The sequence below is a fragment of the Triticum dicoccoides genome, chromosome 7B, assembly GCF_002162155.2.
Source record: "Triticum dicoccoides isolate Atlit2015 ecotype Zavitan chromosome 7B, WEW_v2.0, whole genome shotgun sequence".
NCBI classification, from domain to species: Eukaryota; Viridiplantae; Streptophyta; class Magnoliopsida; order Poales; family Poaceae; genus Triticum; species Triticum dicoccoides.
In genome coordinates, this window is record NC_041393.1 from 503,864,452 (window position 1) to 503,880,794 (window position 16,343).

General features: G+C 43.5%; 1 protein-coding gene across 4 annotated transcripts; it reads right to left on the reverse strand.

The window, feature by feature from the left end:
- Window positions 1-4,763: 4,763 nt before the first annotated feature.
- On the reverse strand, window positions 4,764-12,795 carry LOC119336969 (K(+) efflux antiporter 6-like). Of its 4 annotated transcripts, none has more exons than XM_037609056.1 (20): window positions 12,339-12,789; window positions 12,086-12,129; window positions 11,003-11,061; window positions 10,804-10,876; window positions 10,623-10,684; window positions 10,462-10,537; window positions 10,248-10,322; window positions 9,895-9,966; window positions 9,717-9,800; window positions 8,581-8,649; window positions 8,143-8,220; window positions 7,847-7,935; window positions 7,414-7,510; window positions 7,261-7,314; window positions 6,726-6,821; window positions 6,355-6,543; window positions 6,196-6,273; window positions 5,745-5,789; window positions 5,477-5,563; window positions 4,764-5,383 (listed from the first exon to the last, which is right to left on the reverse strand). In XM_037609056.1, exons 1-20 carry the CDS (start codon window positions 12,652-12,654, stop codon window positions 5,303-5,305), a joined length of 1,824 nt encoding a protein of 607 aa, XP_037464953.1. In that variant the 5' UTR covers window positions 12,655-12,789; the 3' UTR covers window positions 4,764-5,302. The 4 variants fall into 4 exon arrangements, with proteins under 4 accessions (XP_037464953.1, XP_037464952.1, XP_037464954.1 ...); XM_037609055.1 differs by having other exon boundaries at window positions 5,471-5,563; window positions 12,339-12,787; XM_037609057.1 differs by lacking the exons at window positions 4,764-5,383; window positions 5,477-5,563; window positions 5,745-5,789; window positions 6,196-6,273 and having other exon boundaries at window positions 6,359-6,560; window positions 12,339-12,795.
- Between the last annotated feature and the right edge of the window lie 3,548 nt (window positions 12,796-16,343).

The following is a 16,343-nucleotide window of genomic DNA, read 5'->3' on the forward strand; positions in this document are numbered from 1 at the left end:
AATCGCCTCCATACATGGACCTAGAAGATGTGTCGCCACCGCCGTCAAGAAATGGAAACTGCTATGGATCACCTTTGAGGTTATTAGTAATCTACGGATCTGGATGTAATTTTTAGAATATGTTGTAGTGAACTTACTCAATTTATAAATTTAGACTGTAGGTTTAAATATTTTATTACCCAACTACGTGCATGCCCGTGCGTTGCCACGCGGTGAAATATTTTTTATCTCAATAATTTGGTAGCGTGGGTCATGCATCATAAGTAAATTAATATTATTGAGCGGTGTACGGGAAGGTGCGATGAAATATGGTATAAATCAAATGGCGTATTCCACTTTATTGAAAAAGATAAGTTAATTAATGTGAAGTTCATGTAGTGTTGTAAAAGGTAAGTAAAATATGATTGAGCGACGTATTTGGAGGGTGCGGTCAAATATGACGTGGTGTGCAAACAAACAAACTGGCTGGATGAAAAAAAAAATCAATGGAGGAACATGATGGAAGGAAAAAAACAGTTGATGAAGAGTTATGCTTAAAGGAATGCTATTTTTTTTCAAACCATGCAGGAGAACTGCATGTGAACATTATAGGAGAAGAAGGAAATAGTTGCAAAGTCTGAAAGAAATTACAAAAGGGAGACCAAGTCACAAACAGTAGTAATAACTATAGAGACTACTGACCAAAGGTACATAAATATAAATAGTTCACATGATCCCCTGAAAAAGATAGTTCACTTGATCACATATATCCACTTTTTTTCACACTAACAAAAATTAAACAAAGAGCTTATTCTCTTCCTCTCATCTCTGATCACTAAGGTCTTTTATTTTTCGAGAACGTGAGATCATCAACGGAATAGAAAACCTACATTTTGCTAGCTGATTACGCAACGGAATGAAACATTAGATAGGAGAACCCTCCCACGCGACCTAGCAGCTGGCCGTCATTCAATACTTAATATTGTATTTTTTTTTTAAGGGAGGTGTGACAGAGCGGCCGTCATTCTCCCGTAAACATCACTGGAATCAGCTGACGCGTATTTCGAACGAAAAGTCGTATAGCTGAGTCTTTGTCTTTGGACGGTTCTTGCCTGCCTCGATGTTGTTTTCACTCCCTTCGCCTGCTCTAGAACAAACAAGATGTCATGGTAAAAACTTGTCTCCTTGGTGTTCTAGTTCTACATTGAAGTTGTTCGAGGAGAAGAGATAGCGCGCATCATTCCTTGCGGATAGGGCTGCAAACGAGTCGAGTTCGAGCGAGCTGGTCTAGGCTCAGCTCAACTCATACTAAAATTCGAAGCTTAAAATGTGTGAAGCTCAAGGTCGAGGCTCATGCTCAGCTTGTAACGATCTCGAGTCGATCTCGAGCTAGTTTCGAGCTAAATAAGATAATTTTTAAAATTATTTTAAGGAAAATTTTAAAGCAAGATAGGCCACAACACAACAAAAAAATCTCTATAAATTCGACTTATTCTTTCTCAAGTGAAGACTAGTATTTAATAACAAGAAATCATGGATAGAAGGCGACGAAGGTGCGCCAGCTCTCAAACATTGACCAAAATAACAAAATATTGAACACATGGTTGCCCACATGATGAGAATAAATTTTCTCCATGCTTAATTTCCATGTTTGCTAGTAGGTAAAGTGAAGATAAAAATCGTACAGAACATATACGGAAATGAATGATCCTAATTCTTGGCAATAGATATGAAGGTTATTTAATATACTTATATGATATCGAGCTATCGAGCTAAAATCGAGCGAGCCAATGTAGGCTCAAGATCGGCTCGTTTCTTAATCGAGCTACATAAAGTGTTCATACTTAGCTCATTTTTTTTTCACTCGATCTCGAGTCGAGCTAAAATACGAGTCGATCTCGAGCGGCTCACGAGCCTCGAGCTTTTCTTACAGCCCTACTTGCGGATAACAAAAATCTCATTTGGCGACTGAAGATATTGACACGTTTTTTTCAAGGATCTACCTGTAAATTAATATATTTTTCTCACAAACCATACTAATGACGTATGAAGGAAAAATGTAAAAAGTTATTGCATTGCTTCGACTCGGAGAGCCTAGGCCCTTCGGAGTTGGCAGGCGACTCACTAACCACAAGAAAATAAACCAATTTGTATGACATGATGTAGCTAACCACAAATTTGTATGCTATGATGTAGCTCACTGGACAGGATTTCCTTCTAGTTTTGCTCGTTCAATTTTCTTTTGATGGCGATGGTATCAAGTCCCTTTAGCTCGTTTCCTTACTTTGACATTAGTTGTTTTGAAAGCAGTTTAAAAAAATGTTTAGAAAAGGATCTGCATGATTGCGTGACTTTAGGAAAGGATTTGCATGATCCCGAGGGTTTAGGAAAGGATCACATGGGTTTAGGGCGTTAATGAAAGGGCTCGCGTTGCAAGGATCAAAATATAAGGTAAATCACGGACAGGATTTGATAAACATTTATTTACACAATCATATTAATATGGCGCGGGTAAATCACTAGCTAACGTACTAGAGTATTTATATCTTATTGCAACGCAAAGGCATGCAATCTTCACCGCCAGCTCGTCGATGTCATCGAGAAAACAAAACCTAAGAAGAACCGAAACGGACGAACGGATCCCCAATCCTTTTGTCGTCGCCGAGGTCATCAGATGGGGAAGAAAGGGTCCAATGTGATGGCGTGGGAGAGAGCTTTGACGGTGGCGGCTAGGATTGGTGTCGTGTGCCCATATTTTTGGTTGCATGTGCTAGCGTTGAAGAGAGACTCAATAGAGTTCGGACATATCATTAGACCGTGGCCTAGAATTGGGTAGGCTGGCCAGGAGGGATGTTGTCAAAGCCTCAAAGGTAACGGAAGCCTACTCCATCAAATTGGTTGGTGGCCCCTCCTATTTGTACTTCATGGATAAAGGTGTCAGGACTACATCTTGCCCGGGGCGAGAAGACTATTTGTCTCGCCTTAGTGGGATGGCCCATCAAAGCGGTTTACTGATTTTAGAACCTTCCATCTGGGTTTTTTTCTTCTATTTTCTATATTTATTTATTGATTTTCTTCATGCTTTTTTTTTCTTTTTTTCTTTTTTTCCTTTTCCTTTTCTTTTGATTTCCTTTTTCTTTTATAAATACATGTCAATACAAATTGTACATTTTTCATGTGGAACATTATTTTTATGGAATAATTAATTTGGTGCACTTAGTTGTGTCCCACTCGGCATGTTTATCCTTAGTTTCTGAAAACAATTGTTCCTGCCCAAACCACTTTGCTCCTCTTATGCTTTTGCCCTTTGACCGTTTGACCATCACTTTGAAAACTTCATAAAAAATCCATACTAACTCAGAAAAAAATCAAATAAGATATCAAAATGTTCAGAAAAGCATCACCTATATGTGCATGTCATTTGCATTCATGAAAAAAGTGCTAGCCAGTCCCTATCTCAGTTTTAGCTCATATGATCTTAGCATGAATAGTAAAATCTAAAAAAATTCTAAAAAAAATTGGTGGCAAACCTTGACCAATGTTTTCAGTGCTTGCCAAGTTTCATAAGGGAATGACATTCGTGGCAGTCGTGGCAAAAAAAAATTGAAATTTTGGAGCATTGATTTTTGTTTTGTTTTTTTGCCAAGAATTCCACGAATGACATTCCCTTATGAGACTTGGCAAGCACTCAAAACATTGGTCAAAGTTTGCCACCAAATTTTTTTTAGATTTTACTGTTCATGCTAAGATCATATGAGCTAAAACTGAGATGGGGACTGACCAACACTTTTTTCATGAATGCAAATGACATGCACATATAGGTGATGCACTTCTAAACATTTTGATATCTTATTTGAATTTTTCTGAGTTAGTATGAATTTTTTATGATGTTTTCAAAGTGATGGTCAAACAGTCAAAGGGCAAAAGCATAAGAGGAGCAAAGTGGTTTGGTTAGCAACAAGTGTTTTCGGAAACTAGGGGTAAACCTGCCGAGTGTGACCCAACTAGAGGCATAAAATCAATTATCCCTATTTTTATACACGCTGGACATTTTTTCAAATACATGACAAACATTTTTTTCAAATACATTGTTTGAACGTTTTAACAAATACATGTAAAACATTTTTCAAATACACATTTCAACACTTATTTTGAATGGTATGAAATATTTTTTATAGTTATGCAAGCAATTTTTAAATTGTATGTACATTTTTTTAAATGCCATTAACATATTTTTGAAACATGTGAACATTTTGTAAAATGCCACCTACATTTTTTATGAGTGGTGCCATTTAAAAAATACATGAACATTATTTTACGTTGTGTATACATTTTTGAAAAATGTCACAAAAGATACTTTTGAAACATTTAAACATTTTTTAAATGTTACATACATTTTTAAGGTACTAAACATTTTCTCAAAATTAAGCAAACTAAATTTTTATAATGTATAAAATATCATGAACATTTTTTCTAAATGTCCATAATGAAATTCCTAAAAGGACTTATATTTAGAAACAAAGGGAGTAGTTTTTAAACATGTATTTTTTAAATATAAACAAAAGTCAAAAGAAGGAATACATAAAGAAAAGATACAAAACGAACGAACTAACTAACATGCAATACTAACAAGATGCTTAACAGAACCAACTATGCAAGGCAAGAGACCCCAGCTCATAAAAAGAACTACCAAGGCGAGAGGCAGTAGTTCAGTCGTTCTCAGCAACAAAGTACGGGAAATAGCAATGGTAGCCAATTGCCCACAGAGATATAAAGCTCCGAGATAGCATCCAACGACCAACATTCAAACGTTACAGTATAGGCGTCTTACCAAAAAATGAGACACATACAAAATGATTTTCCTGACTGCAGGCATGGGAACTTACACTGGGAAATGACAATGGCAAACTCACTGCACATCAAAATTCATGATCAGGTGGCGTTCTGCACATTTTGTGGAATTAATACAGTGGTGTACCGGTCAAGCCTAAATCCTATCGCGCTAATCCAATCAATCAATCAATCAGATTACATTCTTATACTACAGAAAACCCTCATTAGAGGGATCACACCGCGAGCAGTGCACTCACTGCCCGCGTCATCCACTGCTCACAAGGCTGGCGAAATCCTCCCCTTGCATTTCCAGTCGTCGCTGCGGGGAAGGGTCGATCTCACACACTTTGAACGAGATCTGATTTCTTCTGCTTCCAACTCCCGCCCAACCGTGCATACGCGCTATAAACTCTTCGTTACATGCGGAAACACTTTACAGAGCTCGTTAACTTAAGCCATACTAAAAGTAGCTTGCGGTGTGCCAAGTGTGTCATGAGTCGTGTGGGCCTTGGATTATCAAATTTATGCGCTTGCCGCTATCAATGCGGAGGACTTCGCCTTTTAGGCCCAGCTGAAATGGAAGAACCGATGAATTGATTGGCAAAAATTTCCAGATAAAACAATCGGTAAGATGAACTCAGTTGAGATGAACGTGTACCTCCACCTGATTGCTATCGACGGAAAACCATCTCAAAAGAACACCAAGGTGGACCACGGCTGGGATCATTTTGAATAGCAGGGGTGTTGTTACCTGCACAAAAAACAGTAAGTTAACCATACATAACTCATAACAACGTAATGTCATCAAAGGTAGAGACGGTGGGCACAGTGACCATCTTCTAATTTTAGACTCCACCACATATTTGATATCTATCATCGACAGAGATAACACAATGTTGCTTACAAAAGAAATGAAGCGATTAGGTACATACCAAGCTAAGCGCTGTGGTGCCAAGAAGAAGCAGATACAGCTTGCCCTGAGGAAAAGCATTGCAGCTGTCAAATGAAAGTACAGATGGATCTAAATTGAGAAGCAATGGTCTTGCGGTGACCAAACAAGACAAGACAGGTACTGCCAACAAACTATGCCGAGCAAAATAAGAGTTAAAATATCAACCGCTTCATTTCATTTAGATAGATTACGATTGGCCATCTTAAACGTCATACTTAATGGAACACCGGTACTTACAGGACATTGAAATCCTCAGCAAAAGACATTTAGTATTGATTATGCTTGGCTATCTTAAACTACTAGAAAAGTAAGCCAGAGGTGGCAACTCTCAGAAACAAGTACCAAGGCGTATATGTGCTTTATGACTAAAGCAGCATAGCCAACGAGGGTAATGTCGCAACACGTGAGGAACAAATATATAGAGAAATAACCTCAATCAGATGGATGCTTGAAGCACGGCTAAGAAGAACAAAAGCAAACTCTCCAATTTGTGCAAGAGACATGCCGACCTGTAGAAAAAACGAGGTAAGTGTGACTGCATGAGCGATAGCAGATGGGAGCCCATTCTAACAGAGACTAGAAAGACTTACAAGAAGAGATGTTTTGTTGTTATAGCCAAACCCTTTTACGACAATAGAGACAATAAATGTCTTTATTGTTATCACCAAAATTACAGCTGCAAGAAGTATATCCACATGGTTCCACAGAAAATGGACATTAATTAGCATCCCAATGCTGGCAAGGAAAAGGGCGGCAAAGAGATTTCGAATTGGTTCAATCTGCAGAAAGAACAAACCTGAAATAAGAGAACATATAAAGAATTACTAACTACAAGAGTCTAGCTGTGAGTAGAAGAAAGATCAAAGCAAATACTAGCTGGTAGCTCCTCTTCCCTATAGAGAAATATGCAAAAATCTTACAACACAAAAACAAAGTGTACAAGGTATTAGCAAGGAATTACTTGTTCAAGAGTATGTTGAGCAAGATCGGTTGTTGATATCATAACGCCAGCTGCAAATGAACCCAACTCAAGACTCAGACCCAATTTATCACTGCACTGCACCATGGAAGGAAGGCCACATATAAGTAACAGATATATCGACATAGTCCTAGAAGAGATAATTTCAAGATAGAAGAGTACAACTATCAAAGATATATATGCAAGTAAATTTGTTTAAAAAGTGTAAATTAACAAATAATAACAAAATATATGATTGAGAAAAACTGAAGAAGCATGTGCAAAATAGAGGGAAAATACTGCAGGCATGGTGTTGGATAGAATATAAGCTTGCATATCCATCAAAATCCATGTGTCACATCCATCTTGAACATTGTAGTTAAAATAAAGGCAAGCCCAGAAAGAAAAATATTTGCATTTTATTGTTCTGTCTGGTTTACAATATTTTAAGCATTTTCAGCCCTCTTTTACCGGATTCATATTAAGCAAAACTTTTGTCCAGGTAATAGCAAAACTTTTGGCCTGTAAAAAGACTCACCCAAGCAAATAACAGGCAGAATGCAACTGCTGCCAACTGGTACAGTTCATTTGTCTACACGATGCAGCAACGAACATTAGTATAACTTCAATGTAATGTTCTAACGAAAACTCAAAGCATCATTAATGTTCTGTTTGCCCACAGTATACTCACCTGAGACGAAAGACTTATCATCAGCTTAAGAAACCAAGGCACGCAAGTACGGGAGAGGATAGAGAGAATTCCCAGGAACGATATTAATAGCACAAGCCTGAGAATATTGGAAATTTATGTCATAATAAAATTTTAATTTATCCAATACCTAATTATGTTGTAGCAAACTTCTGTATAAGTACGTTACAGGTAGACCAAATATACATAGGACAGTATGATAAGTCATGTGACAAGATACAAGACAGGTCATATTTGTTGACACTCGACTCAAGTAGGCACTGGTATGTAAAGTACACCCGCAGAAACATTGAGATTACACGAATTTACTGTGCAGTTTCATACTTATTGTTTATATTAATAGTACAAGCCTGAGAATATTGGAAAAAATAAATATTTAGTCACTAGAAATTTTCAGGCTTTACACGGCACTTACGATTTTGTCATTGACGCAACTCCATGAAGAAGACCAGAGGCGCCACTCAAAATTGGAAGAAGTGCAAACAGAAGACCAACAGCACAATCCTGAGAGGAAGGGGTGTCAATAGATAGCAACTGACATAGATCAGGTAAAATACACAAGTCTTGAGCCAGGCTTTATCATTCAGTATCTTTCAACTTTTTTGTGTGGAACTGAAAGCCATTCGATTCATAAACAGAAGCAAGCAAATATGCATCTTTACAAATTCAATCCTACAAAAAAAGACAAGATATAACGTATGTCTAACACACCTGCAATACGAGTATGCCAACCGTCACTTGGCCATGAAGTGCATTGATACTATTTTTTTCCATCAAAAATTTTAAAACCTGCAACCAAAAAGAATCACTAATGTTGAGCAGAGTGAAATGAATCTAGAATGAGCATGAGCAAATAGCAATTTATACAACATTCAGAAGACCAGTTAAATACAGGGTCAGATATCATATGCAAAATTAGGTGTACTAAAATGAAAACCCTTCTGGCATTAATCATGTATGGTATAGTTAATGGTTCTACCACAAACCAGCAAGAACTAAGTTTGTTTACACCAAGGTGAGATCGCTTTGAGAGGATATGTGGCACAAGCCCAAAAACAAACTAACATTCTGCAGTGAACCAATGAGGAACATAACATTGTGGATCATTGTTCAAAAGCAAGGAGTGTGTGAGTGATATTTAAAAATTACCACTGCTGTCGAAGACATAGAAAGAAGAACGCCAACAAAAACACCTTCCTTTGTTTTACCCCCACATAGCTGCAATGCAGTAATGAAAATAAGCAAAATAGAATAGAACTGCCAGGCATGTGCTTTCCGAGGACAGAACTAGAAAATCAAAGAAATATGTAAAGCCAGGAAAAAAGAAAGAAACAGCATAAACAAAGTTTTCACGGCACTCTAGCGAGCTGGGCGACCAAAGGGCGACATGATGACATGTGGCCCACCATGGAGATAGCTAGATGATGTTATTACCTAATGAAGCAGTGACACACATGTATCAGTGAGAAACAGACAAGATATGGGCCTCTAAATAGTCATCACACTACTTCTCCAAATCCCAAAAGCCAAGTTAAAATATCTCATCCCATTCCCTAATTTCTATTTGGCTACCACAGCAGCCACTGCACTTCTCCTTCCCACTCTCCTGCATCTCGAATATCCACTCTCCATCCCCTGTCACACTAGTGTCTTCTTCTTAACCCCCTCTTGCACACCCCAACCACCCTCCCCTGCTGCCACCAGATTACCTCCTGATATTTTGCCTTGTGCCCCAGCTCCTGTAATGCTCAATGGCTGACCTTGCTAGAGCTGGAGAGAGGCAGAGGAAGCGACAGCAAAATAAATCAGCAGAAGTGACATGGAGGGGTGGCAGCGGTAGCCTTGACCACCAGGACCCTTTAACCCTCCTCCAGGCTCCAGATCTGAGAAGCTCAGGCTCATAAAGCGGCAAAGGCTCCGGCCATCTGCCTACAGCAGACTGGAAAACATGGCAATGCAAAGGCAATGCCTTTACAACCCTGGCCTTAATTTTGTACTCCCTCTTTAAAGAAATATAAGATCGTTTAGATCACTATATCAAAACGATCTTATATTTCTTTACAGAGGGAGTATCAAACACATGCCAGAAAGCCAAAAGCTACAGAACTGAACCAGTGAATTTATTGGTAGAACTTGATTGCATCAATGGCAATATACTAGTGATCTCTTCACGTCAATTGTGGAACATGCAAATGAATCTAAACAATAGATCTTGTTCGTGCAGCAAATAATTGCAATTCAAATAATTTTTCATCATAGCATGAGCAGCAAAGACATAAACATACCGTCGCAGAAATACCACAAAGGAACATAAAAAGTATAATTTGCAGCAATCCTCCAAGAACGGCAACTGCGCGTACAGCTCGTAGCTGAGACAAAGTTGAAACACCATTTATTTAGTTAACTGCATATTGACATTGCTACAAATATCTAATAAATGTATTAGAAAACAAAGATGGATACTTTTGCGGTAGAAAACTCAAGTCCTAGAGCAAAAAGGAGAAATATCACACCAAACTGAGCTACTGTCTCAACCTGGAAGAAAAAGCAGAAATCATATTATTAATTGCGCGAAATGCACACAATCACATATACTCATTATGAAATGTTCTCGTAAACTTGGTAGGGTATGAAAACAAGTCAAAAGTAAACATTCATTACTACGTTTAAGATTAATTGTATATAATATATCAGGCATGATCTGATCATCTGCTGAAGCAGTGAAATGGTTGGACAAAAGTGCATGCAATTTTTCATATAAGAATAATGACAACTAAACATCAAGAAAAGCAACCAACAAAGCAAAAGCACCCTACTTGCACCAGTTCGTTGACAAAGCTAAAACCTCCAGGGCCAATTATAGAACCAGCAAGCAAATAACCTGTAATGACCTGCAAAGTATTTTTTTAATTTCTTTAGGTCACTCGTAATCTTAAGTATATTATAAATAGCCATATAAAAATGTATGTCTTACATAGTCCATACACATAATCGCGCAGAAATGAGATTTGAGACAAAAGAAGCACTCACTGGTTGTCCAAGGCAAGCAAAGGCAATTCCACCACAAGTAGCAGATACAATAACGACAACAAGATCTGAGATCAACCTACAGTAATTCACATACAAACCAAGTTATGAGTAAGGCAGATACTTTATTTTTGCTCATCCTCAGCAATAATTAGGTCACATACGTAAGGTCCAGCTGCAGTACAGGGTACTTTGACTTCCGATTTGATATAATAAAAACATTATCCTGGAATTGCAGTTGTGTTAATACAGCACACAGGTAAAACAGAGTAAAATAAAATAACACTATTGCATTCACAGCAAAAAAGCTTAAAAAAAATCTGCAATGAATTATAGCGCCTGTACCTTCCGATCAATCAACGTGGGAACATCCTCTTGCTCTGACCGATCCAAGAAAACCTCCTTGAATGGGAATGAGCTGGGGATTGAAAAAACGTAAACTTGGGATATTTGCTACTGATTGTGAAATAATCATAAAGGTTAAATACTTAAATCCACTTCACAGAGAAACAGAAAAATAGTCAAATATATAATAGGAACATACTTATTGTCTTTGGTCTCATTCTTCTTCGTTACTCTTCTGGCCACAGTTTCCAGAACTCCCTGGCAGGGTAGTACAAAACAAGATAAGTATAACCAGCAATTTTACACAAACAAGAGCAACACGAGCCAAGTGCAGTGCGACTGGAGATATAAAGTATGAATGCATCAACTTTTGCAATTTATATCCACATAAAAACCATTATTTGCTTCAAAATGGAAGGGTGGTATATCTACAAATTGAGAACGTAACTGAACACAGAATTGAGAAATATAATAGGATAGTTGGATGCAACTCGAAGTAGCTGTAGATCATAGGTGTATCATGTAGAAGATCAAATGACTAAATGACTGTCAGCTGGAACACAGCACTAGGAGATTTATGCAAAACTCAAATGAGTTCTATTAGTAAGTACTCCCTCCGTCCGAAAATACTTGTCATTAAAATGGACAAAAAAGGATGTATCTAAAACTAAAATACATCTAGATACATCCCCTTTTATTCATTTTGATGACAAGTATTTCCGGACGGAGGGAGTAATAACTTACACCACAACAATTGTTTCACAAAGTTAGTCAGGTACCATAAGCAAATATTAGTTTTTGATTCATAATCTAACCTAGCACAGTAAACACCATTCAAGGTATTGTAGTCGGCATTAGGAAAACATCAACTCCTTTAATTTCACTAAGTCAAAAGGCCAGTAGGCTGAATAATTGGTCAACAGGTGCAAAACCTACAGAATGATACATGGAAGGATAACTGAATGCTTCGTCATTATTCATGGTGTAACCTCTGTCCAAATGTCAATTCCATCCAAGACATCGATGATATTCCACGCATGCAATACATATTCAGTCGTATCAACGCTAGTTATATTTATGAAATTAAACAGCATGTAAAAGGAGACCAATTTAGAAGTTAAAGCGCGCATATAATTAAGTATTCTCCTAAATCTAGAGAGTCGGCAAGGCCTGAACAACCATTTCATGAACATCGTAATAATGCAAAATTTTAACCAGGTTCCATAATCATTGTCAACGAACAATCCGACCACACACAAACAAAACTGCGCAGATGAATCACCTGCTTCTCCGCGACCGTGTTGTTGAAGCTGCCGGGGTCCGTCTCTGCAAAATCATAGCAGGAGAGATTAGGACGAGGCAGTTCAATCCAAACACCGAAAAACAGGCAGGATTGGTCAATTCCCAGCAGAGCGCAGCAGCCGGGGCCGAGATCTAGGCGGCCGGCCGCCGACACGCGCCCAAACCAGATCCCCGCGCCACGGGAGCCAACGAGGCGGATCGCGGGGAGAACGTCGGGAGTCAGATCCACGCACCTCCGCCGCCCTGGTCGCCCTCCGAGTCGGGGAACTCCTTCTCCAGCGCGCGGTCGATCATGTCGGCGAGGCTGTGCTCCTTGGTCGTGGCATTGCCCTGAGCCGCCTCCCCGCCGGCCTCGGCGGCCCCCAGGGCCGCGGCCGCGGCGTCGGCGCGCTCCACCGCCGCGACCGCCTCGCCCACGCGGCCCTCGTCGCCCGCCTCGGCCGCGTCGCCGGCCGCGCGGGGGAGGAATGCGACGGCCGACGCGATGAGCAGGGTGGCGAGGAGGAGGCGGGGGAGGACCGGGCGCTGGCGGCGGCGACGCATCAGCATCGCCGGAGGGGGGGCGGTCGGAGTGGGGTTTAGATTTTGGAAGGAAGGGCCGAAGCGTGTGTGGGCGCAGGGCAGCCGTGTGCGTGCGTGCCCGTGTCGGGGAAGAAAGAAAGTGGGGGGAATGCGTGAGTTGTGCGTGACTGTGCGTGCAGGTTGGAGGTGCAGCCGGCGGAAGCAGAGCAGCGATTTGTAGGGGAAGCAGTCTTCATTTTTGTTAGAGCATCTCCAGCCGTTGGCCCCTAAAAGTAAGTACAATAAATCCTAATCAGCAGGCTATAAGCCATTCCACATCATCAATATCCTAGCTGAAAGAGAAAGAAGGAAAGAAAGAGAAGGAAGCGGGCGCTTCACTCATCGCCGGCTCTAGCTCTAGAAACAAGAAAAAGTAACCCACATGCAGTCGTGTGCAAGGTAAAAAGCTGGGCGTTCTTTCTTCTCTCCCAATCAGGTGAGCTTCCTTGTCTCCATGCACATGCAAACATTGATTACTATAGTCATTCTAATAGCCAGTGTATAGTCAATCTATTGTACAAGTGGGCTGTAATGAAGGTTGTATGTGACATGGCCTTGGCATATAGCCAACAGCCGGCTCTCTTATTAACCATGCTCTAAGGAGGCGTTAAAAATCGCCTCTGAAAACGTACCGGCGTTAAACCGCGCGCTGGGGCATCACGCCCCCCGTCGCGACGCCCATGTTTTTTTGAAAATTTAAATTACGGCACAAACACGGCGTAAATTCAACCAAACTTCGGCAGTTCGTCCATATTTAAAAATATTTTACAAAAAAGAAAAAAAAGCTACTAGGCTGCTCCTCGTCGTCTCCCTCGCCGCCCTCCGCCCTTGCAGTTCTACATGTCGAGGAGGCTGTAGAACCGCGTGTAGTCGCCGTCGCCGTCGTCGCCGCCGTCGCGGCCGCCGTCCCTGCTGCAACCCTCCCCCAGTTGGCGCGGCGGGCTGGACGGTCCAGGGGCGTCCTCTTCGTCGTCGCTGTCAAGGATCACGACGTCGTGTTCGTCCTCGCGCCCACGTTTGTGGGCGGCTATCTCCTCCAGGGCTCGGCGCTGCCGGACCATCTCGTCGCGGAGGTAGTCGTCCCGTGTCCACTGTAGGGCCTCCTCGTCGGAGAAGTCGGGCCGGGCTATCTCCCCGTACTCCGCGAGGAGGCCGGGCTCCGGCTTGGGCGCGACGAGGACGAGGCGGCCAGAGGGGGGGTGGAGTCGCCGATGCAGACGCCGGAGTTGCGGGTGCGCCGGCTGACAGGCGTGTCCTGGGGCTCCGGCTTGACGGGGCGGAGGCAGGGAGAGCCGGACGAGCGGCCGGACGAGGAGGAGGACGCCCTGGGCTGCTCCATGCGCCTCGGCGTCCACGAGCTCCCACGTCGGCGAGAGAAGGACGGGGGAGCGGGGTACTCGAGCATCGGCGTGTTGCCGCCCTTGATGTACTCGAGGACGGCCTCCAGCGTGCGACCGGGCACGCCCCACCATCGGTGCCGCCCCTCGGAGTTGAGCTTTCCGGAGGGCACGACGTCGTTGGTGGCCTCGGGCTGTTCGGCGTGGTGGCGGCGGAAGTATGGCTCCCAAAGCGGGTTGTCGGGGATGTACCGTGGTCCTTCCCTCACCGCCCGCGGCAGGGAGCGCGGATACGCGCGATCTCCGCACGCCCCGCCGCCCCGGTAGGCGGCGGTGGCACCGGGACCCCGCGGGCGCTGATTCTCCATGCCTCGGGCACCCGCATGTCCGGCGGGACTGGGTACTCGGCCTCGAAGAGGAGACGAGTTTCGTCCTCGTGAAGGTGGCGGCGGCCGAAGCCGTTCGCCACCGCGCCGTCGCTTGGGAAGCGCTCGGCCATGCTAACTGGAGACGGCGAGAGGAGAGGAAAGAAGGGGGAGCAATGGTGCATCGGCGGTGGAGACTCTGTGCGTGTCACCGGCGCGTCGGGGGTCGACTTATATAGGCCGAGGCGTCGCGCGTACACGTGGCCACCGCGTGTACGCGTGGCGGGCGAGGGGACGCGCGTCGTCCGGTCTTCACTGCGCCAGTCGTGAGGCATCAATGGAGGCTGACCAGCGCGGCAGCCGCGGCAGCTTTGGCATTGATTCGCCACGGGAAACGAGGCAATGAGGACGACGTAGCGGCGAGGAGAGATACGAGTCACTGGCAAGGAGGGCCCGCGGCTCTTTCGCGCCAAAAACGATTTGTCCGGTGCCAATTTCGGCCCGAGCCGGCGAAAATGGGCCCTTGGGGGCGCGACTGGGCCGATTTTTTGGCGCCGGCTGCCGAAAAGTCGCCTGGGGGGCCTTGTTAGGGGCGCGGCTGGAGATGCTCTTAGTTATTGTATCACTTCCGTCCGGGCTTGTTGGTTGGGTTCATTATTTTGTTCCCTTTTATTAATAAATCCACCAACTCGTCGTATGGTTGTAATGGTAGTATCATAGCTAGTATCATACATGCCAACTAGGCAATTTTGATGATGTGTCTACTGCCAGCTCCCGAATCGTGGTGAATGGATCTACTGGGAACAAGTTTAGGCACGCTTGTGGGTTAAGGCAAGGTGAATCCCTCTCACCTCTGCTTTTCGTCGTTGCTATGGATGTGTTGACAGCGATCATCGTGAAGGCGCATCATTCACAGTTATTGGGGAAGTTTAACGGGTGTGGACCGTTGCAAAGGCTGTCCCTGTATGCCGATGACGTGGTGCTTTTCATCAAACCAACACTTGCAGACATGTCCTTTGTTGTGGAAGCACTGAGGATATTTGGAGAAGCATTCGGGCTCAAAGTAAACTTCGCCAAGTCATCGGCCATCCTCATTAGAAGCAACGAAGACGACGAGATATTGGTTCGGAGCATGGTGCCATGGCAGATCGCCAATTTCACGTGCAAATACTTAGGGCTGCAACTGAGCACTAAACATCTGACAAGATCAGACTGGCAACCTATTGTGGACACGGCTCTGAAGATTCTACCGGGATGGCAGAGAGGGCTGGTGCCCCGGCCGGGCCGGCTGATCCTCGTGAACCAAGTGATGCGTGTGAGACCCACACACCACCTGCTTGTGGCCGAGGCACCAAAGTGGGCGCTGGATAAGGTGGACAGTGGATGTCGTGCATTTTTTTTGGGCCGGCTCCGATCATATTCATGGGGGAAAGTGCGCGGTGGCGTGGCAGAGGGTGTGCAGGCCGAAACAGATGGATGGGTTGGGAGTGATTGATCTTCACCGCCATGGCATTGCTCTCAGGATGAGATGGGAATGGCTCAAGAGATATGATGACAGTAAACCATGGCAAGGCCTTAATTCTTTCGTGGACAAGGATGTATGCCTAGCCTTCTCGAGCTTGGTCCATTGGCAGGTAGGCGATGGCACTAAGGCTCTGTTCTGGAAGGACAGATGGGTGAGGGGATCGACGGTGAGCGAGCTGGCGCCCATGCTTGTGGCCAAAGTGAAAACCCAGGTGCTCAACTGACGATTGGTCAAGGACGGCCTACTTTTGCACAATTGGATGAACGATATCAGGGGAGAACTGGATACAGACGGGCTCGCCCAGCTCATTAGGCTTTGCGAGGTCATTATGAACTTTGAGCTGCGCACGGGAGAGGAGGACAGAATGATATGGAGGTGGAACGGTGCGGGCACTTACTCGGCTGCTTCGGCGTACGCGATGATGTGTGAGGGAGGGGTGCAATTCCAGCT

Bases quoted from the DNA above. Each gene is read 5' to 3' on its own strand.
- LOC119336969 (XM_037609055.1), bottom strand. From the start codon at position 12,654: ATGCTGATGCGTCGCCGCCGCCAGCGCCCGGTCCTCCCCCGCCTCCTC. The intron at 10,538-10,622 runs GTATGTGACCTA...GAATTACTGTAG, and splicing joins GTACTGCAGCTGGACCTTAC to GTTGATCTCAGATCTTGTTG. The intron at 7,511-7,846 runs GTAAGTGCCGTG...CAATATTCTCAG, and splicing joins GTTGCGTCAATGACAAAATC to GCTTGTGCTATTAATATCGT.